Consider the following 26,970-nt stretch of genomic DNA (forward strand, 5'->3'; position numbering starts at 1 on the left):
ATCAAGGATCTGTTCATCATTCCCTCGATCCTGACTAGTCTCCCAGTCCCTGCCGCTGAAAAACATCCCCACAGCATGATGCTGCCACCACGTTTCACTGTAGAGATGGTGCCAAGTTTCCTCCAGACGTGACGCTTGGCATTCAGGCTAAAGAGTTCAAGCTTGGTTTCATCAGACCAGAGAATCTTGTTTCTTATGGTCTGAGAGTCTTGCTCAGTTTGGCCGGGCGGCCAGCTCTAGGAAGAGTCTTGGTGGTTCCAAACTTCTTCCATTTAAGAATGATGGTAGCCACTGTGTTCTTGGGGACCCTCAATGCTTCAGACATTTTTTGGTACCCTTCCCCAGGTCTCTGAGTGCTACGGACAATTCCTTCAACCTCATGGCCTGGTTTTTGCTGTCAACTGTGGGACCTTGTATAGACAGGCGTGTGCCTTTCCAAAACATGTCCAATCAATTGAATTTACCACAGGTGGACTTCAGTCAAGTTGTAGAAACATCTCAAGGATGATCAATGGAAACAGGATGCACCTGAGCTCAATTTCGAGTCTCATAGCAAAGGGTCTGAATACTTAAGTAAATAAGGTATTTCTGTTTTTCTTTTTAATACGTTTGCAAAAATTTCCAAAAACCTGTTTTCGCTTTGTCATTATGGGGTATCATGTGTAGATTGATGAGGGAAAAAAATAATTGAATACCTTTTAGAATAAGGCTGTAATGTAACAAAATGTTGAAAAAGTCAAAGGGTCTGAATACTTTCCGAATGCACACAGTACCTTCGGAAAGTATTTAGACGCCTTCGGAAAGTATTTAGACCCCTTGACAGTCAAACGGAAATACAAAAAAAAATCTGTTTGACTGTGATCCTGACTCAGTTGACATGCCAGTAAGTGAAATCAAACAGGTGATCAATCTGTCATGTGACCGAATGCTGCAGACAACACATTCATGGGTCACTATGGAGGATTTTGGTTCCTCACTCAAAGGGAATAGTGTGCCGTCTCCCTCCGAGCATTACAACTCATGGTATGCTGATTCAGTGCTGTCATCCGCAATAAAAAAACAAATATCGATTCAGGTTAGATGTGACAGCACTGTTGACCACGCCCCCTGACTTTGAGACCTCGGTGGCGACTTGCATCAAGCACACCCATCTCCTTAGCCTCACAGTAAAAGTGTATGATGGTGAGTTGAGAATAACATCAGAAATACTGTTGGAATGTTTTACAATTGACTGTAATAGCCCCAATTAAAAAAGTTAACATTGGCTGTTAATTACATCATTATTTTTCACATGATTAGGGTCTTGAGAATTTTCAGATATCAAAATTAGGTTGTGGGCCCAAAAAAGTTTGGGAACCACTGCCTTAACTCTTTTAGCTAAACCTTCCCCTAACCTTAATCCTTTAACCTAACTCCTAACCTTAACCCTAACCCCTGGCTTAGCTAACGTTAGCCAGCTAGCTAATGTTAACGTTAGCCACCTAGCCACTTAGCTAACATTAGCAACAACAAATTTGGAATTCGTAACATATTGTACGTTTTGCAATTTATTTCGCAAATTTGTAACTTATTATACGAATCGCAATGCATAGCATATTGCACGAATTGCAATTCGTAACATATCATACGAATTGTAATTCATAATTTATCATCCGAAATGAATGATGAACATCCACAAATTAATACATTCCATACAAAACGTAATATATAAAACTAAATGGAGTGTCTCCGGTTGCAGCCACAACACATTCAATTGCTTGCTTGATCACCATTGCGATGCAGTAGTGGTGGAGAGGAAATCCTATATTTGGAAGCAGTTATGAGGAGCGGCACCTAACCGGTGAAAACCGGCTAGGAACCTGACCGGAGTCTGAAGCGCGCGCCTTGGCTTGCTTGCTCGCTTGCTATCGATCTGACCTGTACGGGAGTCTTGCCAGAAACAGCCAACCTAAACAGCCTAGCTATAGCCAATCGTGAATAACCAGAGGCACCACATCACTGAGCAAAAACACAGCTGCTGCGGGTGGCGTGATTGGGGGTGTGCGAGTTAAGACAGAGTGTTTGTTCCCTGTTTATCTGCTGGCTGTTCTCCCACTGGGACTTCATGAGTGTGTGTGTGTGTTTGAGGGAGTGGGGGGTTATAATGCCTACATCACATGGAAAGATTGATTGACTCACTGTTCCTCTCCTCCTGAAACGCAAGATAGCGACAGCTTCGTAGGCTAGCCTAGACTACATGAGGAAATCCTCAGAAGCTTGCATCAGTGTGCCCAATTTATTTTTACTGGTAATGTGAGACCTTTTATAAACTACATCCAAAGTGTCGAGTTTGTTCCTCCATCTAAAGATCACAACCCATTGTCTGGGTTTTCACAACACAGTCAAATGGACATTTACATCAGGATTTGTCATTTCAATTTGTGCAAGGAGAGAGGAAGTAATGATTTGTTGAATCCTAATGCGTTACCTATCTCATCTTTGGTTCTGGGGAGAGGAGAGAGACAAAACCGGGAAGGGAGGGTGAGGACTGAGGAGGGGTAAAGGCGGAACAAACCGGTGTGCCCGGATACACGCTGTAGCGGCTCGCCCGCACTGCAGTAACTCTTAGCACGCCGAGGATGCACAAGACCTGTGAGTACATTATATTTCCTCCTCGTGTTAAATGGGTGAATTTGAACCCACAGTGGATTCTCGGGCTTGATCTATTTTCCTTATGGATGGATCGTGAATTTTCTGTGCCTGTCACTGATATGGACAGGTGGACTGCAGCTAATACATGTAGCGTATTGAATCTCAAAGAGCTGAAAGTCTAATAAGAGTCGTTACTAAACCCGTTTTAGACTAATACACTTAGATTTTCAGCACCCCGTCTACATTTCGGGAGCTGTCCACCTGTCCAAGTGCTGAATTGGCGTGTACATTAGTTGACTTGAAGCGAGTGTTTTGTTTTGTGCACCGCTCCTGTGATGTAAGTAGCCAATAGCATGTGGATGACTAGACAACCAACAGTGCGGCATGTTTGAGAATGACTCTTGGACAATTTCACAAGATTAGTAGAGGAAACTCTATCATATCATATGATAGCCTGTATGTAGCATAACCACAATAGATTTGTTGCTTTGTTATTGTAGCATTTTGTTTAGCAATGGACTTGCATTTGGTGTAACAGTAGCCTAAAGTTATTGTTTGCACGTTTAACAGTATTTTTTAATTTTGCTTAACCTGTCATTTGTGCACTTGAAAAAGGCAGAGTGAATAGGCGTTATATCGGGGACAGTGCATTCTTCAGGTGAAATTCCACTATTTGCCATGCTCACTTTACAACAGGATTAGCTAGTTTGGAAGTTTTTGGACGGAGTCCAATCTATAAACTCATGATCACACTCGGAATGGATGCTCACTAATGAGGAGGACCGGTGAGAGTACTTGAAAGATCACACAGTTCCACTCACAATCCTTTAAACATGTAGCCTACAGTGAATTGTGTTCACCTCTTCAGCAAAAGTGAGTCTGATTACACCAAGAGTGTCTATCTGTGTAACAGGGACAGCCTTAACCAAACGTGGCATACTCTAGTACTGGCAACTGAATGTGGGCATCCCCTTTAAACACGTGTAGCAGGTCCAACTGTGGTAATCTGTTGTTGGACTGGTGCCAAGGGCTCACCACTGCCAGAAGCTGAGTTTCTGAAATGAGATATTGTCTCCTACAAGACAAAATCGATTTAAAATTGGCAACTGTAGGTTGTAAACCAGATTTTTGTAACTGTTGGACAGACAATTACAAGAATCATCAGGTCATAAATATTAGGATATTGTTTTATGTTAAAGACATTTTCATGCCCAAGTAAAACATGTTCAATAATGAAGGAACACAAATAATACATGTGCTACACAGAAGGGCCTTTCCCAGAATCAAGTAGCCTGAAATGTAAATTAATTGAACAGGCCCTTTCACCTACAGTATGTCTCAGGGCTTTCTCATTGTCTGATCCAAGGATCCCTCAAAGATCTTCAGAGTAGGAGAGGGTGTTATCGATTGCTCCAGGCGTGCTCGATGATGTGTCCCGTAGGTACAGATCTGGGACCAGCTTCCCATCCTCCAATCCTATCCTTAACCATTAGTGGGGAAAATGCAAAACTTACCCAAGAACAGCATCTAGGGGAAACTTCACCCTACACTGTTATCTATTCACATATGGTCAGTATTCACTACCTATGACTAATGTTTCACGACTGGTGGCTTGACAAGTTTATATTTTATCTCACAATGATTTATTTATTCAAGATCATTTTACTGCAGATGAACTTCAGCCTATTCTATATGTCACATCACGTTATGCTCAGATACACTCCATTTGTCATCATAAAGGAGCCTAATGCGCTCAAAAATAATATGAATGATTGGTCTTTGCCAGATGCAATTTATTGAGTAGGTCATGATGCTAACAGTTCAGTTGGTAGGCAGGATTTCCGTCCCTCTATCCATGCACAATGTAATCCACTCTACCTGCAGACAGTATGGGCCTGCTTCTGTGTGGTTCAAGGACTATGGATATTTATGCCAGATTGAGAGAGAATGAGAAGAAGCAAGAAAGAGATGGAGAGAAAAAGAGATGGAAAGAGAGGGAGAGAGAGCATAAGATGGAGAGAAAGAAAGATGGGAGGGGTGTGTGTGGTGGGGTGAGCGGGGACAATGTGATCACACTCCTCTCGAAGGACATTCACGTAACCTTCCTGGAGTGTGCATGCAGCAGCAACCCCCTCCTCACTTGCAGAGTGCAGCAGTGGCAATGAGACACACACACACACACACACACACACCATAAAGCAGCATCCCCCTGACAGGTGTCCTGGATTCTGACATTCAAAATCCCCAGGTTTGACAGTGTTCATTAAAGATAATGATGTCTCACTGCTCCATGGGAAATGGTTTCACTGTAACGCTGAATGAACAGAACATGAGCATAATGTCATATGACTAATGATTACATCACTGATATGAATCGGAATCTAATAATATCGATTGACTCAGCCAGGAATCAAATCCTTTTTTGGTACCATGTTTGGGAAAAAAAGGCATGTCCTTGTACTCAGTGGTGCATAAAAGTTTTTTAAAGGCTTTTCAAAGTCATCATTCTCATCAGAGCGGGCGACTTCGCCCTTCACAGTCCTTGTGTAATCAAAGGCAAATTTTCCCCACAGATGTGACCACACTGACACACTCACTGGAAACTGAGCCACCACTGCTAATACTGACCCAGTAAGCAAAATTACATAGAGAATATGTCTTTTAGACGTCTTTTTCTGACGTTGAAATCAGGTGCATTTTAGGTGCTGAATGAAAGGTGAAAATACGTATTTTCCGGATGTCAAAAAGATTTACAGACATTGAAAATCCGTATTTTTCAGTCATTGATTCTATGTCCAAATTTCTGCAAATACATTATTTCAAGCCTCTTAATATACTGTAGGAAAGAGGAACCAACTGAAGATTGTGACAGAATATGTATTATTGCTCCCATCTGTCACATACATTTAAGCTAGCTTTTCAAAGCATTCCAACCTACAGAATAAACCAACAGACCACTTCAACTACAATAGCATTCTTAGTAGCAGTAAAAACAAAATAAATCTTGCTTTGACTGTGATATGTTTATCTACCTTAGTTAGCTCCGTTTCTGCTGAATTACCAAAATGTAAATGTTAAAAAAACACTTGAAAAGCATGCTGGGTATTATTCTAATGAGCTCCTCTCCCAAACAAGTACATATTTGATCTGAACAAATCATAGACATCTAAGCTATGTTTTCACAAGTTTAACATCACAGTACGACACAGTTTAGTACAGTAGAGCACAGTAGAGTACAGTGCGCTACAGTACGGTATAGGATAGCGGAGTTTTTCAGTAGAGTAGACTACAGTAGAGTATGGTACAGTACAGTTTAGTTCAGTAGAGTACATTAGAGTAAAGTAGGGTATAATACAGTACACTTTACTTTTCCTTACTGTACTCTGTGCTCTACTGTATGTTTATTTACTGTGCACTGTACTCTGCTGTGCTCTATTGTACTGTACCGTGCTGTCCAAACTTGTCAAACATAGATATCTATGATTGAATCTGACCAAATCTGAACCAATTATAGACGTTTATGTTTGGGCCAAATATAGGCCGATCCGGACGTCTGTGGACATTGAAATCAAGGCCGGTCCAGACCGGACAAAATCTGAACCAAACACGGATGTCTATGTTTGGTTCAGATTTGGTCCGGTCCGGACTGCATCAAAAAAAGACAAAAAAAGACCAATCCAGACAGTACTAAAAAAAAAAAATACATCCAAAAGACATTGCCGTCTGTAAATGCTTAGCGGGGAGTGGGTACAACAGGAATTTAGCTGCATACGGTGATGCAGAACACTGCATCAAGTACCTTTTGAGATGGTGTACCTGAGTGGTGTACCTGAGTATGGTGTTGTTAGAGAGATAATTTCAACCAGATGATTTACTTGAACTAAACTGTTGGATTTATTTTCAGTGTTTACTGAGCTAGTGTTTTGTTATTGCTCTCTCTTTTAGAAGAAAAGGCCAACATTTTGCAAGTATAGATATAGTATGTTTCTTGACTAGTTCTTGACAATCCAACCTGGTCTCAGAGCATTTCGTATTATTCTTATTGTAAATCTGAGACACTCCATTTAGTATGATATGTTACATTTGGTATGGTTACATAAAACAGATGGGTAGTTAAGGCAAAAAAATGTAAGTAGTATAATTGGTTGGGGTGGATGGAAGGGTGTATAACACAAATGTCTAGCAACCTAAAGGTTGCGAGTTCAGATCTAATCACGGACAAATTAAAATGTTTTGCTAATTAGCAACTTTAACTACTTACCACTTTTTAGCTACTTTGCAACTACTTAGCATGTTAGCTAACCCTTCCCCTAACACTAACCTTAAACCTTTTAGCTAACCCTTCCCCTGACCCTAACATTAACCCTTTAACCTAACTCCTAAACTTAAGCCTAAATCCTAGCCTAGCAAACGTTAGCATGCTAGCTAATGTTAGCAACCTAGCCACCTAGCTAGAATTCATAACATAAATGTTTTGCAAATTCGTAACATATAGTACATTTTACAAATTCGTAATATATTGTACATTTTGCAAATTCATAACATTAATACGAATTGTAATTCGTAACAGATCATATGAAATGGGTGTGAATTGTAAATCACAATATCACACAAATTAATACATACCATACAAAACTTAATATTACATACTAAATGGAGTGTTTCGGATTTACATACAGAATAATACGAAATGATCTGAGACCAGGTTGGATAATCTGTCTTTTGCAGGAAGATGGAATCGGAGTAGGTATCCCTATTGATCTGGGTATACTATAAATCCATACAAACTCATCCACCGGAGACCACACTCTTTGAGAACCGAGAGAAAGATCATCTATCCTTCCTTTTACCTGACACACTGTGTGTGGACCAAAGCCAGTTAAAGGTGAGAGAGAACAAAAGCACAGAATGTACACAGCACAACTGGAACCCACAGTAAACCACTGACTGAACACAATGTCCTTCCTCGGTGAGGGAAGAGACAGTCAGAGAGCATCAATCTGTCTGACTCACCGTCAGTGAACATATCCAAGACTGTCCATCAAAACCCAGTCGTACCTGCCGCACCACATGACCAGCTCTGGCATTGAGACCGCCAGTCCTGTGTGAGTTGGTGTGTAACCGTGTGAGTGGACGTAGCTAGGAGGAGGGAGGTCCCACTTAGTCAGTGAAGATCCCAATACACCCAAGAGACTGTCCATCACATCAAGACCCAGCCATTACTGACTTTACATAACCACATAACCAGGTCTGGCCTGGAGACAGCCAGTCCTGTGTGTGTGTGTGGAAGTAGCCCAGTGTGTGTGAGTGGGTGGAGGTATCTAGGAGGAGGGGGTGGCCGTTGTCTTCTCAGGCCGGATGCAGAACATCCTCGAGCAGAACTTAGACATGGCCACGGCTCTGCTGGCGGGAGAGAAGCTGAAGGAGCTGATCCTGCCTGGCTCTTCCCAGGATGAGAAGGGAGGAATGCTGGCCGGCCTTATGGTCCAGCTTAAACTGGAGCTACCATTTGACCGCGTCGTCACCATCGGCACCGTCATCATACCCATCCTGCTCGTCACTCTTGTCTTCACAAGGAACTTTGCAGGTCAGTGGGTCAGCAAGACGGCAGACCTGGCTTTAACTATTATTTGAAATAATATACTTTATTTGTGCTTGTCTGGGGCAATTGAACCAGTAGAATAGTTGCAAAAGTGCAAACACCGCCCCTTTTGGCACTCCAGGCAGACAAGAGCAAACACTCAAAATATTGAAAATATTTTGAATAGTATTTGAATCCAGGTCTGGCAGACAGCCACTAGCGGGGCCTGTGACAGTGCCATGCTGCTGTTGTAAACACCAAACACACACAGCCGGTTGGGAAGGGAACTGTATGTCCTAACGTGTTGTTGTTAACTCACATCACATCAGCCTCTCACTTTACACTGAACCAGAACACAGATACTAGTAGACAGCTGTAGTAGCTTTATGTTATTCATACTATGGCATTGGTATATTTAAAAAACAACAACAAAGGTTTCTCTCACAGACCATGCCCCAACAACATTGGCATTCATAATGTCTAACAGTAGGAGGACATTATCCTGAAGAGTTTAGTTGTACTCTATTGGTGCTTTTCCAGAGAGTCTTACCCCCACACCAGGTTGTCACCAGTGTTTTATGTTAATGTGAGCTCTAAAGTTATCGTGTTTCCATCAGGAGTATGACACTAAAGATTTGTGGTGAGCTGAATCAACAACCTCTGCATCATTTCATGTTGTGTTGCTGCCATGCTGTGTTGTCGTCTAAGGTCTCTCTTTATGTAGTGTTGTGGTCTCTCTCTTGTCGTGATGTGTGATGCGCGTTTTAATCCCGTCCCAGGGGCTGAAAAAAAAGACAAAACACACATCACGACAAGAGACACCACAACACTACATAAAGAGAGACCTAAGACAACATAGCATGGCAGCAACATGTGACAACACAGCATGGTAGCAACACAACATGGAGGCAGGAGGCCTTTTTCTAGGCTGTCATTGGAAATAAGAATGTATTCTTAACTGACTTGCCTAGTTAAATAAAGGTAAATAAATGTAAAAAATCATGACTGTTGGTTTGTAAGAAGGTGTTAAAGTTCACAGTTAGCCATTGTTATGTAAATTAAACCTTAAAAGTGCCTAGGGCCTTGCCTTGGCTCCAAGTCTGAGCAGGGCCGCTGGAGCCATGGCCCAGTGAGACACGGGTGCCGGCACGCGTCGATGGAAACAGAAAAGTCTGAACCTTTTGGGTAAAACACTCAGGTAAATCCTCAGACGAAATGCACCATATCATTTTTTTTATCAGAATGATAGATCTGGGAAATGTAGGGTTAAGTATGCAGTGATTTTGGTTTTTGGTGTGAGAGATCAGTTCAGAGATTAGACTGGGCTACTGTAGTGAACAGAGAGGAGAGGAGAGAAAGGAAAGCTCAATGCTGAGTCAGGCTGTCTGCATAGCAGCACCAACCAGCTGTGACTGAGCATTTCTCTTAGTACCGGCCGGGAAGTACTGGTCCGACAGAGGATGGGATTGGGTGGGAGCCCATGTCTGCATTCTCTGCACTGCTCCTCTTCAAAACATGGGTTGCCAACGTGACCCATTTGATAGGCCCCACAAACCTCAAGTGCCATGGCAACAACCGAAGACAGCAGTGCAATGTGGACTATATTTAATTTATGTACAATACTTATTGTATTGATGTCATTGGTTGCTACCCTTAAATTGAACAAATTATGTTGGATTTAAATCTCAGGCAAAGTACAATACCAAATGAAGGAGCCTACAGGCCAAATATGAACGTGTGCAAATTTGAAGAGCAATCACAAACTTTCTCAAGCCTGAAAAACAGCCCTTTCCCAGACACCGTACCCACCCCAGCCCTCAGACACCTGGCTCAGCACTTTGCAGTCAGTGTGTAATATTCTCATGCTCAGTTCAACAATCATTAAATGAAAGTCACAAATGCACCTCAGGGCCAGATGCACCCTGAACCTACCAGACCTTGTCAGTCGGCCGTCGAATGGCCTTGCTGCTACCATACTCAAGCATAACAGGGAAAGAATGGATGGAATACAAGTGTGGCTTGAAGTGCTGCCTCCTTCTCAGTCTCCTCTGCAGATGGTTTTATACCATGAATCAGCACTTCCAGAGAGTAATGAAATCTGAGAAGTCTTCTGACACAAATGGATGAAATGAATCAATGGTATTTCCCTCACATAGGAAACATCTATAAAATCAACATAATATCAAGGACTGGCTGTTAGAGGAAAGTTTGACAACTAATTTTTTATTCATTTGATTCACTTACTGTAAATAGATTACAAACATCCATTACCCTCAGTCATGTTGTAATGTCAGATTATGAGGCTAACTCTCTCCTTCTTTTCCCCTCTCAGAGGAGTCGATCTACTGCTACACGCCTCACAACTTCACCCGTGACCAGGCCCTGTACGCACGAGGCTACTGTTGGACAGAGCTGCGTGACACTGTTCCCGGGGTGGAGCCTGACCTTCGACCTTCGCTGTTTGAGCACAAGTTCCTACCCTACGCCCTGCTGGCCTTCGCCGGCATCATGTACATCCCTGCTTTGGGCTGGGAGTTCATGGCCTCCACAAGACTTACCTCCGAGCTCAACTTCCTGCTTCACGAGATAGACAACTGCTACCACCGGGCTGCCGAGGGCCGGGCCCCTAAGATCGAGAAGCAGATCCAGTCCAAAGGACCAGGCATCACGGAGAAAGAGAGACGAGAGATCATCGAGAACGCGGAGAAGGAGAAAAGCCCCGAGCAGAACCTGTTTGAGAAGTACCTGGAGAGGCGAGGCCAGAGCAACTTCCTGGCCAAGCTGTACCTTGCGCGCCACCTGGCCATCATGTGCCTCAGCTCCATCCCCATCACCTACCTGAGCGCCTACTGGCACCGCCAGCGCCAGAATGAGTTCAGCTGTGCCCTGGGGGAGCCTCCAGACTCCAGCAGCATCCCTGAGCTGAGGCTCAGCGTCAACTGCAAACTGCCAGCCGTGCAGCTGCAGCGCATTATGGCCGCCGTAGACATCGCCCTGCTGAGCACCATGAACCTTGTCATCCTGGTCAACCTACTGCACCTGTTCGTGGTGCGGAAGTCCAACTTCGTGTTCGACAAACTGCACAAGGTGGGCATCAAGACGCGGCGGCGCTGGCAGAAGTCTCAGTTCTGTGACATCAACATCTTGGCCATGTTCTGTAACGAGAACCGCGACCACATCAAGTCACTCAACCGCCTTGACTTCATCACCAATGAGAGCGACCTCATGTATGACAATGTGGTGAGGCAGCTGCTGGCCGCCCTGGCCCAGTCTAACCATGACGCTACACCCTCTGTGAGGGACTCAGGCATCCAGACCCTAGACCCCAACATGGACCCCTCTCTCTTGGGAGTGGGGGAGCTGGGAGGGGAGCCGCTGGTCATCAAACGACCACGCAAGAAGATGAAGTGGATCCCCAGCTCCAACCCCCTCCCCCAGCCTTTTAAGGTAGGTCCCCATGCATAGGTGGCCTAAATGCTGCCTGCCACAGGTTTGCCTAAACATCAGACTGTTACCATGGTTATCCCATGGATATTCAGTCTGAAAGTTGTCTGTCTAAAAAATACGCAAGTCTACAAGTCAAGATGTTGAATAAAATGACATTTCCACTTACTTTAGCGGTTGTCCGTGCTGTTGGTGCTTTTGACGGTAGGAGGTGGAGATAGGGTATCCACAGGAAAGTGTTGTTTACCTGACTTTTTGTGGTTCTGTCACTTGCATTTTCAATCTCCTGATGCATTTTGCACGATGTGCAACATGTAAACAATAGCCAAATTTACCGAACATAGTCAATCGAACCACGTTTCCTCGCAATCAGATGGAAGCGTTTGTGAAATTTGACAGCTGATTGTGTGGGACAACATTCACTCTGTGGTTCGGTTAGACTTGGCCATATTGTGCAAATGTTTGTCGCATACAAAAAAAATGATATACAGACCAGTGTACTGAAGGTCGGGTTGATAACACTTCCCTGTGGATATTTTGTCTCAGATTACCTCCGACATAGGGAAAAACTCAGCGGACAAGAGGTAAAGTAAGTTGAAATGAAGTTTGTTCAACCTTCTGACTTGTAATGGGACTGTTTGTGAATGCTGAGCCTACATGTTAGAGACGAGACTAAGTATTTCACTCTCTGATTCTAAAAGAGGGTAACCACAGGTCTGCATATTCTGGCCAATTATCATGGGCTGGAAATGCGATCTGTTTGTCTAAAGCTGAATTACACATAGTAGGCTAAGTCTATTGTTGTTATGACTAATTACCGCCAATAAAAAAAGGATATTCCTGATTTCCAACCCAAATGAACTGATATTGATTCATCTTCTCACACTAAGAAACCAACCTGTGGATTTCCTTCCGATTAATGCCTTAGGATATTCATCTAAATTAATATGCAATAAAATAGTCTTCACCCACTGTGCTGAACAACCAAAGCACCTGTCACGTGTGCTCCCTCTCCGGCCTCTAGGTCACCAGGCTGCTCGTTATGGCGTACACCTGTCACCATCGTTACTCGCACCTGCGTGTCATCAGACTCACCTGGACTCCATCACTTCCCTGATTACCTTCCCTATAAATGTCACTCCCTTTGGTTCCTTCCCCAGGTGTTATTGTTTCTGTTTCAGTTTCCTGTCTGTGTGTTCGTGTTTTGTTAATTTGTTTATTAAATTATGCGCTCCCTGAACTTGCTTTCCAACTTCCAGTGCACATGTTACAGCACCACTTACTGTAGAGTGGGTTTGTTCAGTGTACTAGAACAATATCTGAGATATTCGTATCAGCATTTATTGAGAAGACTTGACATGATGTTTCCGATTGAAAAGGCCCTTAGAGAAATGAGGCCCTCACCAAGAGATGGTACCAAACTCTCTAAAGGAAGAGAACCTACTCGGTTTTAAAGGATCTGTCATGGATTCCCCCTTAGTATGTGTATATATGTGCGCTCTGTTCCCCATTGTCCTTGTTGATTATTGTTCCATGTCCGTTGGTCTTGTGAGTACCTGTGCTCTGTTGTGTCGGCTTGCATGTTACTGTGTTAATGTGCACTTGTTATTACTGGTCTCGTCCCGTGTCTTGTTATTATGGGTCTTGTCCAGTGTCTTGTTATTACGGGTCTCGTCCAGTGTATTTATTAGAGGATTACACCTCACTCTTTGTTTGGGTTACAGCCCTGTGTTATATATATACGTGTTTGTTTTGGGCTTCGTCCCCGTCATGTTCATGATGAACGCTATTTTGGGTAGAGAAATAAAAAAAAAGATTTCGTATTCCTGCGCCTGTCTCCTATCATTATACAACCTAACAGGATCGTTCACTTTTTAAGTTTGAGCTTTTTTGCAAATTATCTAGTGTTGTTTCATCCCAACTATTTTAAAGTTTGTTAAAACCAGAGGTAACCCTTAGTAAGTCGGAAAAAACCCTTGGTAAAAATAAGCTAAAACTTCACAAAAGTGAACTATCCCTTTAATAATCTAATTCTACTTGGGATAATTGTACTAACTGTCCATGTCTGTCCATGGTGAAGGAACCTCTGACAATGACACGTTTGGAGAACAGCACTAAGACTGAGAAGCCCAAACCGGTGAGGAGGAAACCAGTGGCAGAGAACTATATTGCTCCATTAAGCAAGAGCACACAGTACCCGCCCTCTGCCAAAGGTACTGTACTGAGAGCAGTGACATTACTGTAGAAATTATGGTAATAGAAAGTTACTCAGAATTTTGCTATATTTCTCTATTTTAGATATTTGACTAAAACTGCTTTTGAATAGAAAAGTGCTTCAGGAATGCCACATACTGTAAATAAAGTTGTACAACTCATGCACAATTTGATCCTGCTATTGTGTTCTATCCCCTTACCATATCTGTTGAATGCCCGACTGTAGATATGAGCGCAATGGAGAAAAAGAACAGTCGCAACTTTACCCTGGATGTCCACCCATACATGCTGACCATCCGTAAGCCCACCAAGGTAGAGACAGTCAGCACAGAGCCTCTGCCCCCTGACCACACCCTGGACTCTGTGTTCATTGAGGGCACACACACCATCGTCCATGTCTCTGCTTCTATCACAGGTAAGGTTGCCATGCCTCATCTCAGGAGGAATCTGTCACCAAGGCAACCAAACCTTATTCTATATATTCCTGTCTCCCCTGATTCTTTTTGGCATTTTAGAGAATGGAAAGAAAGGAGAGAACTGAGAAAAAGCCAACTCTAACAGAATGCTTAACCTAATGCAATGGTGACCCAGAGTTTTGCATGACCACTTTGTCTTTATAGACGACAAGTAGGCTATAACTAGGGTCTAAAAATGTTCCTGGTTAGGTCATGTGGTCAGGAAAAATCTGTGGGCCTGTGTACAATACCATTGTTTTCTCTCTCTCCCTCTTCAGAAAAGAAAGATTGCACCCCAGAGTCCACCAACACGGTCGTCTCTACAATGACCGTCCCCACCAGCATCTATCTGAACGGTGCCACTCCCAGCCCCAACCCACCCTCCCTTGCTGACTGCCACCCTACAGATTCCCTGATCGAACAAGAGGAGCCCGAAGCCCAGCCTGCAGTCTTTACTCGGATCCCTTCCCACCAGCTTCTAAGTATGCACCAGATACTCAGTATGGAGGAAGATGGGGCTGGAGGCCAGGGGGCCAGACTGGCTGAGAGACCCGTGGGGGAACTAATCGCTGCTGGGGAGTGCTGAGGAGACACACACGTCCCCCCTCAAAATATGTCCCCAAACACAGCAACATGTACTCACCACTTCCATGCCAATCACTGTCTGCCTATAGAAAAAAAACCTTGTCCTCCTGACCACACAGTTGTGCTGTGCTCACAACGCACCTCTTCTCTGGTGAAGGGACTGAGTGAGGGTGCCGATGGTGCTGAACCATCATTTTTTGATGAAGATTTAACAAGATGCAGCAAAAGAGAGGATACTGGTTCAATATGTGCTGATCAACCCTGTCATCTGCTGTAACTCTCTCAGCACTTGATTTGTCCAGGATGGGAAGCAAGGAGACTTTGTTGAAATGCAGACAGCATTTGTTGCTCATATCCTTGACTTGGAGAGGAAGCAGCTCATATTACAAGAGCTAGGAAAGAGAAAAGGGAAGGTGGAATGCTTTTTACACACATTTTAGTGAAGCATACCATGTAAAAGACTGCTTTACCAACAGTTAAATTCTGAAAACATGTTTATAAAAACATTACTATCAATGCTTATTGTCCCTCTATCCAAGTATACTGAAAGCCCATGCAATACGTTTAAAAATCTGCACTGCAATATATGCAAAAGAATATGCAATAATGTATACACTTTCAACTTACAAGACATTTTACATACTGTAAATCATCTATAGACTCTGTAGCCCTATGTCGGTTGTTGTGGTGTGCTTCACACATACATGGTCAATTAGTTAATCAGTGTCATTTGACCACACAGAGGACAGAGGAGGCGAACTGAGAATGCACCTACCTTACTGAAGATTGGGCTCAGAAGTTGCAATCTGTAACTTTAATTTTCCCAGTGGCACACACCTATCCAAGAAGTGAAACAAAAACAAATGGTTACATTCGTTTTAGTTCCCCTTTAGTTTACAAACAAGTGTAGGGGCAGTACTTTTGAGTGGGAATGAAAGTTACAGATGGCAACTTTAATGGGTTCCTCTCACACCACTAGTGCACTTATTATGTGAGGTTGATTGATCCATCCAATAAGGAAGTCATATAATAGATTTTCTTGTGTAAAATACATGTCAGATTCAGAAACACTTTCACTTTAATGAATATAGGCAAGAATATGCATAATAATTTTTTGCCAACATTTTGCATTGAAGTTACAACCTTCTTGCTATGAATCTACAAATGTGTTCCAACCTTGCCACCTCTCAATGTCAGTGTTTGTCCCTATATGTGCCCTAATGACTGTGATAGTTACTCTGAACTGTTGAGCTGTCAAAGTACAGTCGACTTTACACCAGCACTGCATTTCAACTGAAACCTGGACTCATTTGGGGACATTACAGTCACCCCCAGCTGGACATTGCAGTCACTCCCAGCTCTTCTTGTGAAAGTTTTGAAGAATAAGTGAAGTGATACGTAGATAAAGAAAACATTGTACACAATGAAATATACAGCATCTGAATGCTTTGCTTTTGACTGTCCTACCATTTCACCATAGCCATAGGCCTGCCTTGCCACGTGCCACCACATTGAGAGCAACAACAGCACCCCATCTCAGTAACACTTTCTCATCGTGCTGTCTCATTACTCACCAAAGACAATGAAATGAACGAATGAAAAGTACAGTACTGTAGTTAGTAGAATTGTTATCAGGATATAAAAGCACCTTTCACCAGGTATGATGCCGTAGACAAGGGGATATGTGTAGCAAACAACCACCATCAACCGTATGTCTGAGCAATTGGTAGCCAAAACTGAACAGTGATGGCAGACCAATCTACAACAAGCAGGTATTTTTCATGAACACGCTATGAGGATTCCGCTATGCTGTGAATCTGTCATCTTGGGCAATAAAACATGTATAAAAGGGCATGTAAAAAGGTGCATGTAAAAAGGATTAGAAACCCTATAATATTACTTAACCTACCAGTGAGATATAGGGTAAGTGTATGTGGCAATGTAAAGTTGACCTTCCAATTAGATTGATGGTTGTGATGTTCACAGTCTAAAATCCACTAAATGCATGGTTTGGGAAACTACCTGCCTGGGTAGGCTACCTTAGACGTATTATTCAACAGATGCAATCTGAAGGGTGCTTGTCTGGCAATTTTTTAGATGACAAAAAAGACATTAATTTCATGATCTGTGGTTGGCACACTATCCCCTTGATGTACTCAGCACACTAATGCATCCAAAGGCACTTTAAATATGATATGTAGCACAAGTTTATGAGTGTGAGCATGTTGATAGAGCAGCGCTCCTCCTCATGCTTTCTTCGGGGTTGGGGACCTCAGATTGGGGAAAGAAACAGTTTTGTTCCTGAAGGCTCTGTCAGGTAGATTGCCTACATTCCCTGCCTGGGTACAGCTCTAGGAACAGTTGATCCACCCCAAATCCTAGTCCGAGTAAAACAGAGGAAAGACAGTGTAACTTGATCCTGCTCCTTCTTAAGTGGGTGGTGTTTGGTGAAATAAGAGTTGTGGGGGGTTGTAAGATGTAGTCATGAGTAATACACTTTCAAAAAATAAAAGTTGAACATGAGTTATTTCTATACATGTTTCTGTAATTAATAGCATATGCATGAAAATATATATATAAAATACACAATAATAAGAACTACAAGCATATTTCCACCACGAACTACAAGTACCAGAAGGCAACGGCAACAGACGAGTCACAGTCTGACTGAGTACAGGTGAGAGCACACAGGTTGGCTAGCCTGTAAGTTTGCATTCCTATTTATTATATTAATGTAGCTTTAATATTGTAAACTGATATACACCTGATATACACCTGTTTACCAAGGAGCACAAGTAATAGCAAATTTCAATGGAGGCTGCTAGCTCCAAATATGCTAAATATGCTAATGTGAGCCTATATATGCCATTTATCAGATTAAAATAAATGAAGAACGAAAATAAATGAATTGCAAAGACAGGCAATCCAGCTCGTAAAGTTATACATATATAGATAGGAGCTACCAAATGTCATTTTTGGTGAGTTTGGACATTTACAAGCGAATGTAAACGATATACATTGTGCAAATGAATAATGTTTTTATGCATGCTTGTCTGAAGGAAGAACAGTACTGGCTTTGGAGCAGCATGTGTAGGATACATGGTCTGTGGAGTCTGGAGCCGCTAGGGCAACGGGCCTACATGCTCTGCTTGGAGAAGAGGGGAGAGGAGAACGGAGAGGAGAAAAAACGCAAGGAAATCAAGATAGTGGCAGCTCTACAAATAACTTATCCAATGGGCTTTGACCTTCCAAACCCGGCAGAAGGCTAACATAAAGCCCCTCCTCTCCCCTGTACCTATTCCCCAGGTCGTTGCTGTAAATGAGAATGTGTTCACAGTCAACTTACCTGGTAAAATAAGGGTAAAATAAAAATATATATTTAAAAAATGATGCTGTGCCACCTTATTAATTCAGCCACTCACTTAGATTCACTAGCAAGTTAAACTTAGGGGTTGCGGAAAAAAAGGAAAAATAGATCAAATGCATAACAAATATCTTGCTGCGTTTTGAAAAACACAGATGTAAAATACTTCTTATTGTGATTTCTGCTCGGCATCAGACTAATTTCGTGCTTCAGTTGCACTTCTCTAATCAGATGAGAATTCACAAAAGAGCATTGTATCAGCAGACCATGCTTGACTGACATGTAGCTACTTTTCTCCGGTACTTTTACAGCCTCCTTTTCTTGGAAAATGCAAGATTAACTTAAGCAAAACATTAGGAAATGTAGCTGGCTACATTCTTTCTATGGTAAACATTAGAAATATGATGGCAATGCATCGTTTTTCCAAAACATACCTTTTTCAGTGTTAGCTTATTTACTTGAGTGGTTGCCAAAAAGCTTTGCACATAAGCTATTTTCTGACTAATATGTTGCATTAATGTATACTGCTCAAAAAAATAAAGGGAACACTTAAACAACACATCCTAGATCTGAATGAAATAAATAATCTTATTAAATACTTTTTTCTTTACATAGTTGAATGTGCTGACAACAAATTCACACAAAAATAATCAATGGAAATCCAATTTATCAACCCATGGAGGTCTGGATTTGGAGTCACACTCAAAATTAAAGTGGAAAACCACACTACAGGCTGATCCAACTTTGATGTAATGTCCTTAAAACAAGTCAAAATGAGGCTCAGTAGTGTGTGTGGCCTCCACGTGCCTGTATGACCTCCCTACAACGCCTGGGCATGCTCCTGATGAGGTGGCGGATGGTCTCCTGAGGGATCTCCTCCCAGACCTGGACTAAAGCATCCGCCAACTCCTGGACAGTCTGTGGTGCAATGTGGCGTTCGTGGATGGAGCGAGACATGATGTCCCAGATGTGCTCAATTGGATTCAGGTCTGGGGAACGAGCGGGCCAGTCCATAGCATCAATGCCTTCCTCTTGCAGGAACTGCTGACACACTCCAGCCACATGAGGTCTAGCATTGTCTTGCATTAGGAGGAACCCAGGGCCAACCGCACCAGCATATGGTCTCACAAGGGGTCTGAGGATCTCATCTCGGTACCTAATGGCAGTCAGGCTACCTCTGGCGAGCACATGGAGGGCTGTGCGGCCCCCCAAAGAAATGCCACCCCACACCATGACTGACCCACCGCCAAACCGGTCATGCTGGAGGATGTTGCAGGCAGCAGAACGTTCTCCACGGCGTCTCCAGACTCTGTCACGTCTGTCACGTGCTCAGTGTGAACCTGCTTTCATCTGTGAAGAGCACAGGGCGCCGGTGGCGAATTTGCCAATCTTGGTGTTCTCTGGCAAATGCCAAACGTCCTGCACGGTGTTGGGCTGTAAGCACAACCCCCACCTGTGGACGTCGGGCCCTCATACCACCCTCATGGAGTCTGTTTCTGACCGTTTGAGCAGACACATGCACATTTGTGGCCTGCTGGAGGTCATTTTGCAGGGCTCTGGCAGTGCTCCTCCTGCTCCTCCTTGCACAAAGGCGTAGGTAACGGTCCTGCTGCTGGGTTGTTGCCCTCCTACAGCCTCCTCCACGTCTCCTGATATACTGGCCTGTCTCCTGGTAGCGCCTCCATGCTCTGGACACTACGCTGACAGACACAGCAAACATTCTTGCCACAGCTCGCATTGATGTGCCATACTGGATGAGCTGCACTACCTGAGCCACTTGTGTGGGTTGTAGACTCCGTCTCATGCTACCACTAGAGTGAAAGCACCGCCAGCATTCAAAAGTGACCAAAACATCAGCCAGGAAGCATAGGAACTGAGAAGTGGTCTGTGGTCCCCACCTGCAGAACCACTCCTTTATTGGGGGTGTCTTGCTAATTGCCTATAATTTCCACCTGTTGTCTATTCCATTTGCACAACAGCATGTGAAATTTATTGTCAATCAGTGTTGCTTCCTAAGTGGACAGTTTGATTTCACAAAAGTGTGATTGACTTGGAGATACATTGTGTTGTTTGTGTTCCCTTTATTTTTTTGAGCAGTGTATTTTCTGTGAAGGAAAACTATAGTTGCACGTCGCTGATCACTCTATTTAAGCAAAAAAAAAACACTTGACTTTCAATATAAAACTCGATCCCTGTCCATACACAGCTGCACTCACCTGCTCCTCCCACTTTCTCACGTTGCTGTTTACAAACAAACATTGTTACTGGGTCAACTGTTCTGGGGAACTACAATATGCTTCATAATGTAAAATAATGTGACAGGTGAAATGAAGAACATGGACTGCTTTATCTCCTAACTTATTGCACAAGTTGGCCGAAGGTATTTACTTAAAAAGTATCTACAAATATTAAAATATATTTTCAGACCGCAGAGTGAAGAAAAAGCAGCCAACAAGTGCTCAGCATATGTGGGAACTCCTTCAAGACTGTTGGAAAAAGCATTTCAGGTGAAGCTGGTTGAGAGAATGCCAAGAGTGTGCAAAAGGGTGGCTATTTGAAGAATCACACTTTTTTGGTTACTACATGATTCCATGTGTGTTATTTCATAGTATTGATGTCTTGACTATTATTCTACAATGTAGAAAAAAGTAAAAATAAAGAAAAACCCTTGAATGAGTAGGTGTTCTAAAGCTTTAGACCGGTAGTATATATTCGGAACGTATTCGGACCCCTTCACTTTTTCCACATTTTATTACGTTACAGCATTATTCTAAAATTGATTAAATAGTTTTTCCCCTCATCAATCTACACACAATACCCCATGATGAAAAAGCAAAAACAGTTTTTTTGAAATGTTTGCAAATGTATAAAAAATTAAATTATGAAATATGACATTTACATAAGACCATTTACTCAGCACTTTGTTGAAACACCTTTGGCAGTGATTACAGCCTCGAGTCTTCTTGGGTATGACGATACAAGCTTGGCACACCTGTATTTGGGGTGGCAGGTAGCCTAGTGGTTAGAGCGTTGGGCTAGTAACCGAAAGGTTGCTGGATTGAATCCCTGACCTGACAAGGTAAAAATCTGTTGTTCTGCCCTTGAACAAGATAGTTAACCCACTGTTCTCCGGTAGGCCGTCATTGTAAATAAGAATTTGTTCTTAACTTGCCTAGTTAAGTAAAAAATATTTTAAAAAATTGGCTAGTTCTCCCATTCTTCTCTGCAGATCCTCTCAAACTCTGTCAGGTTGGATGGGGAGCGTCGCTGCACAGCTATTTTCAGGTCTCTTCAGAGATGTTTGATTGGATTCAAGTCTGGGCTCTGGCTGGGCCACTCAAGGACATTCAGCGACTTGTCCCAAAGCCACTCCTGCGTTGTCTTGGCTGTGTGCTTAGGGTCATTGTCCTGTTGGAAGGTGAACCTTCGCCCCAGTTTGAGGTCCTGAGCGCTCTGGAGCAGGTTTTCGTCAAGGATCTCTCTGTACTTTACTTTATTCATCTTTCTCTTCGATCCTGACTAGTCTCCCAGTCCCTGCCACTGAAAAACATCCCCACAGCATGATGCTGCCACCACGATGCTTCTCCGTAGGGATTTTATTACATTTACATTTACATTTAAGTCATTTAGCAGACGCTCTTATCCAGAGCGACTTACAAATTGGTGCATTCACCTTATGATATCCAGTAGAACAACCACTTTACAATAGTGCATCTAAATCTTTTAAGGGGGGGGTGAGAAGGATTACTTTATTCTATCCTAGGTATTCCTTAAAGAGGTGGGGTTTCAGGTGTCTCCGGAAGGTGGTGATTGACTCCGCTGTCCTGGCGTCGTGAGGGAGCTTGTTCCACCATTGGGGTGCCAGAGCAGCGAACAGTTTTGACTGGGCTGAGCGGGAACTGTGCTTCCTCAGAGGTAGGGGGGCCAGCAGGCCAGAGGTGGATGAATGCAGGGCCCTTGTTTGGGTGTAGGGCCTGATCAGAGCCTGAAGGTATGGAGGTGCCGTTCCCTTCACAGCTCCGTAGGCAATCACCATGGTCTTGTAGCGGATGCGAGCTTCAACTGGAAGCCAGTGGAGAGAGCGGAGGAGCGGGGTGACGTGAGAGAACTTGGGAAGGTTGAACACCAGATGGGCTGCGGCGTTCTGGATGAGTTGTAGGGGTTTAATGGCACAGGCAGGGAGCCCAGCCAACAGCGAGTTGCAGTAATCTAGACGGGAGATGACAAGTGCCTGGATTAGGACCTGCGCCGCTTCCTGTGTGAGGCAGGGTCGTACTCTGCGAATGTTGTAGAGCATGAACCTACAGGATCGGGTCACCGCCTTGATGTTAGTGGAGAACGACAGGGTGTTGTCCAGGATCACGCCAAGGTTCTTAGCACTCGGGAGGAGGACACAAGGGAGTTGTCAACCGTGATGGCGAGATCATGGAACGGGCAGTCCTTCCCCGGGAGGAAGAGCAGCTCCGTCTTGCCGAGGTTCAGCTTGAGGTGGTGATCCGTCATCCACACTGATATGTCTGACAGACATGCAGAGATGCGATTCGCCGCCTGGTTATCAGAAGGGGGAAAGGAGAAGATTAATTGTGTGTCATCTGCATAGCAATGATAGGAGAGACCATGTGAGGATATGACAGAGCCAAGTGACTTGGTGTATAGCGAGAATAGGAGAGGGCCTAGAACAGAGCCCTGGGGGACACCAGTGGTGAGAGCGCATGGTGCGGAGACAGATTCTCGCCACGCCACCTGGTAGGAGCGACCTGTCAGGTAGGACGCAATCCAAGCGTGGGCCGCGCCTGAGATGCCCAACTCGGAGAGGGTGGAGAGGAGGATCTGATGGTTCACAGTATCAAAGGCAGCAGATAGGTCTAGAAGGATGAGAGCAGAGGAGAGAGAGTTAGCTTTAGCAGTGCGGAGAGCCTCCGTGACACAGAGAAGAGCAGTCTCAGTTGAATGCCCAGTCTTGAAACCTGACTGATTAGGATCAAGAAGGTCATTCTGAGAGAGATAGCAGGAGAGCTGGCCAAGGACGGCATGGTCAACAGTTTTGGAGAGAAAAGAAAGAAGGGATACTGGTCTGTAGTTGTTGACATCGGAGGGATCGAGTGTAGGTTTTTTCAGAAGGGGTGCAACTCTCGCTCTCTTGAAGACAGAAGGGACTTAGCCAGCGGTCAAGGATGAGTTGATGAGCGAGGTGAGGTAGGGGAGAAGGTCTCCGGAAATGGTCTGGAGAAGAGAGGAGGGGATAGGGTCAAGTGGGCAGGTTGTTGGGCGGCCGGCCGTCACAAGACGCGAGATTTCATCTGGAGAGAGAGGGGAGAAAGAGGTCAAAGCACAGGGTAGGGCAGTGTGAGCAGGACCAGCGGTGTCGTTTGACTTAGCAAACGAGGATCGGATATCGTCAACCTTCTTTTCAAAATGGTTGACGAAGTCATCCGCAGAGAGGGAGGGGGGGAGGATTCAGGAGGGAGGAGAAGGTAGCAAAGAGCTTCCTAGGGTTAGAGGCAGATGCTTGGAATTTAGAGTGGTAGAAAGTGGCTTTAGAAGCAGAGACAGAAGAGGAGAATGTAGAGAGGAGGGAGTGAAAGGATGCCAGGTCCGCAGGGGAGGCGAGTTTTCCTCCATTTCCGCTCGGCTGCCCGGAGCCCTGTTCTGTGAGCTCGTAGTGAGTCGTCGAGCCACGGAGCAGGAGGGGAGGACCGAGCCGGCCTGGAGGATAGGGGACAGAGAAAATCAAAGGATGCAGAAAGGGAGGAGAGGAGGGTTGAGGAGGCAGAATCAGGAGATAGGTTGGAGAAGGTTTGAGCAGAGGGAAGAGATGATAGGATGGAAGAGGAGAGAGTAGCGGGAGAGAGAGAGCGAAGGTTGGGACGGCGCAATACCATCCGAGTAGGGGCAGAGTGAGAAGTGTTGGATGAGAGCAAGAGGGAAAAGGATACAAGGTAGTGGTCGGAGATTTGGAGGGGAGTTGCAATGAGATTAGTGGAAGAACAGCATCTAGTAAAGATGAGGTCAAGCGTATTGCCTGCCTTGTGAGTAGGGGGGGAAGGTGAGAGGGTGAGGTCAAAAGAGGAGAGGAGTGGAAAGAAGGAGGCAGAGAGGAATGAGTGAAAGGTAGACGTGGGGAGGTTAAAGTCACCCAGAACTGTGAGAGGTGAGCCATCCTCAGGAAAGGAACTTATCAAGGCGTCAAGCTCATTGATGAACTCTCCAAGGGAACCTGGAGGGCGATAAATGATAAGGATGTTAAGCTTGAAAGGGCTGGTAACTGTGACAGCATGGAATTCAAATGAGGAGATAGACAGATGGGTCAGGGGAGAAAGAGAGAATGTCCACTTGGGAGAGATGAGGATTCCAGTGCCACCACCCCGCTGGCTCGATGCTCTAGGGGTATGCGAGAACACGTGGGCAGACGAAGAGAGAGCAGTAGGAGTAGCAGTGTTATCTGTGGTAATCCATGTTTCCGTCAGCGCCAGAAAGTCTAGGGACTGGAGGGTAGCATAGGCTGAGATGAACTCAGCCTTGTTGGCTGCAGACCGGCAGTTCCAGAGGCTGCCGGAGACCTGGAACTCCACGTGGGTCGTGCGCGCTGGGACCACCAGGTTAGAGTGGCAGCGGCCACGCGGTGTGAAGCGTTTGTATGGCCTGTGCAGAGGGGAGAGAACAGGGATAGACAGACACATAGTTGACAAGTTACAGAAGTGTTGTTTCTTGTATTATTGTCTCTTGTGTCTTTAGAGAACTGTTTCACTTTGATATCCTTTTTCTTCTGTCCTGATTTTCTCTTTCTTTTCTTCTGTTAACTAGATATTCTTTGTTGTTCTTCGTTAGCTAGCTAGCTTCTTCCAAAAGAGTCCCTAGCAACTGCTTAGCAACTGGTAAACAATTCAGCTAGCTAAGATAACTACAATTTTATGAAAAACAGTTATTTTTCAAAAGCCTATCTTCTTTGTTTGTTGCTTGTTTTTTCTCCTATTCAGTCTTGCAGTTTTCTTTTGCTTTTTTCCGATGTACTTCACTCTAAAAACCATGTAAATTTCAATATTTGTAGGAGCTCATTTTTCAGCTGCTGCTGCTCAAATTGGAGTTCCGGAATTAGCCAGGTGATGAGCGTTGCCTGACTTACTCCAGACGTGACACTTGGCATTCAGGCCAAAGAGTTAAATCTTGGTTTCATCAGACCATAGAATCTTGTTTCTCATGGTCTGAGAGTCCTTTAGGTGCCTTTTGGCAAACCATTAGCGGGCTGTCATGTGCCTTTTAACAAGGAGTGGCTTCCGTCTGGCCACTCTACCATAAAGTTCTGATTGGTGGAGTGCTGCAGAGATGGTTGTCCTTCTGGAAGGTTCTCCAATCTCCACAGAGGAACTCTGGAGCTCTGTCAGAGTGACCATCTGGTTCTTGGTCACCTCCCTGACCAAGGCCCTTCTCCCCCGATTGCTTAGTTTGGCTGGGCGGCCAGCTCTAGGAAGTGTCTTGGTGGTTCCAAATTTCTTCGATTTAAGAATAATGGAAGCCATTGTGTTCTTGGGAACTTTCAATGCTGCAGATATTTTTTTGGTACCCTTCCCCAGATCTGTACCTCGACCCAAACCTGTCTCGGAGCTCTACGGACAATTCCTTCAACCTCATGGCTTGGTTTTTGCTCTGACATGCACTGTCAACTGTGGGACCTTATATAGACAGGTGTGTGCCTTTCCAAATCATGTCCAATCAATTGAATTTACCACAGGTGGACTCCAATCAAGTTGTTGAAACATCTCAAGGATGATCAATGGAAACAGTATGCTCCTGAGCTCAATTTAGTCTCATAGCAAAGGGTCTGAGTACTTATGTAAATAAGGCATTTCTGTTTTTCAGATTTAATACATTTGCAAACATTTCTAAAAACCTATTTTTGCATTGTCATTATGGGGTATTGTGTGTAGATTGCTGAGTTTTTAAAATTTATTTAATCCATTTTAGAATAAGACTGTAACATAACAAAATGTTGAAAAAGTGAAGGGATCTGAATACTTTCCGAATTTATGTAAGTATGCTACATGACCGAAAGTATGTGGACAGCTGCTCGTCGAACATCGCATTCCAAAATCATGGGCATGAATATTGAGTTGGTCCCCCGTTTGCTGCTATAACAACCTCCACTCTTCTGGGAAGGCTTTCCACTAGATGTTGGAACATTGCTGCTGGAACTTGCTTCCATTCAGCCACAAGAGCATTAGTGAGGTCGGGCACTGATGTTGAGCGATTAGGCCTGGCTCGCAGCATTCCAATTCATCCCAAATGTGTTCAATGGGGTTGAGGTCAGGACTTTGTGCAGGCCAGTCAAGATCTTCCACACGAATATCTACAAACCATTTCTGTATCGACCTCGCTTTGTGTATGCCTACCACTTAGCGGCTGTGCCGTTGTTGCTCCACTTCACAATAACAGCACTTACAGTTGAACGAGGCAGCTCTAGCAGGGCAGAAATTTGACAAACTGACATGTTGGAAAGGTGACATCCTATGACGGTGCCATGCTAAAAGTCATTGAGCTCCTCAGTAAGGCAATTATACAGCCAATGTTTGTCTATGGAGATTGCATGGCGGTGTGCTCAATTTTATACACCTGTCAGCAACGGGTGTGGCTGAAATAGCCGAATCAACTAATTTGAAGTTGTGTCCACATACTTTTGTATATATAGTATAGTGTATGTA

At 44.1% G+C, this 26,970-nt stretch overlaps 1 protein-coding gene across 1 annotated transcript; it reads left to right on the forward strand.

Moving 5' to 3' along the window:
* Positions 1–1,584: 1,584 nt before the first annotated feature.
* Positions 1,585–17,443, forward strand: LOC106561405 (pannexin-2). Its single transcript, XM_014125349.2, has 6 exons — positions 1,585–2,631; positions 7,360–8,218; positions 10,545–11,659; positions 13,737–13,869; positions 14,097–14,285; positions 14,604–17,443. Exons 2-6 carry the CDS (start codon positions 7,990–7,992, stop codon positions 14,909–14,911), a joined length of 1,974 nt encoding a protein of 657 aa, XP_013980824.1. The 5' UTR covers positions 1,585–2,631; positions 7,360–7,989; the 3' UTR covers positions 14,912–17,443.
* Positions 17,444–26,970: the final 9,527 nt, after the last annotated feature.

Source organism: Salmo salar, chromosome ssa10 (genome assembly GCF_905237065.1).
Source record: "Salmo salar chromosome ssa10, Ssal_v3.1, whole genome shotgun sequence".
Taxonomy (NCBI): domain Eukaryota; kingdom Metazoa; phylum Chordata; class Actinopteri; order Salmoniformes; family Salmonidae; genus Salmo; species Salmo salar.

What these genes read in the sequence shown, in the direction of transcription:
- LOC106561405 (XM_014125349.2), top strand. Translation starts at nt 7,990, where the DNA reads ATGCAGAACATCCTCGAGCAGAACTTAGACATGGCCACGGCTCTGCTG. An exon ending in CCCTCCCCCAGCCTTTTAAG is followed by an intron (nt 11,660 to 13,736) that starts GTAGGTCCCCAT and finishes TCCATGGTGAAG; the next exon opens with GAACCTCTGACAATGACACG. An exon ending in TGTCTCTGCTTCTATCACAG is followed by an intron (nt 14,286 to 14,603) that starts GTAAGGTTGCCA and finishes CTCCCTCTTCAG; the next exon opens with AAAAGAAAGATTGCACCCCA.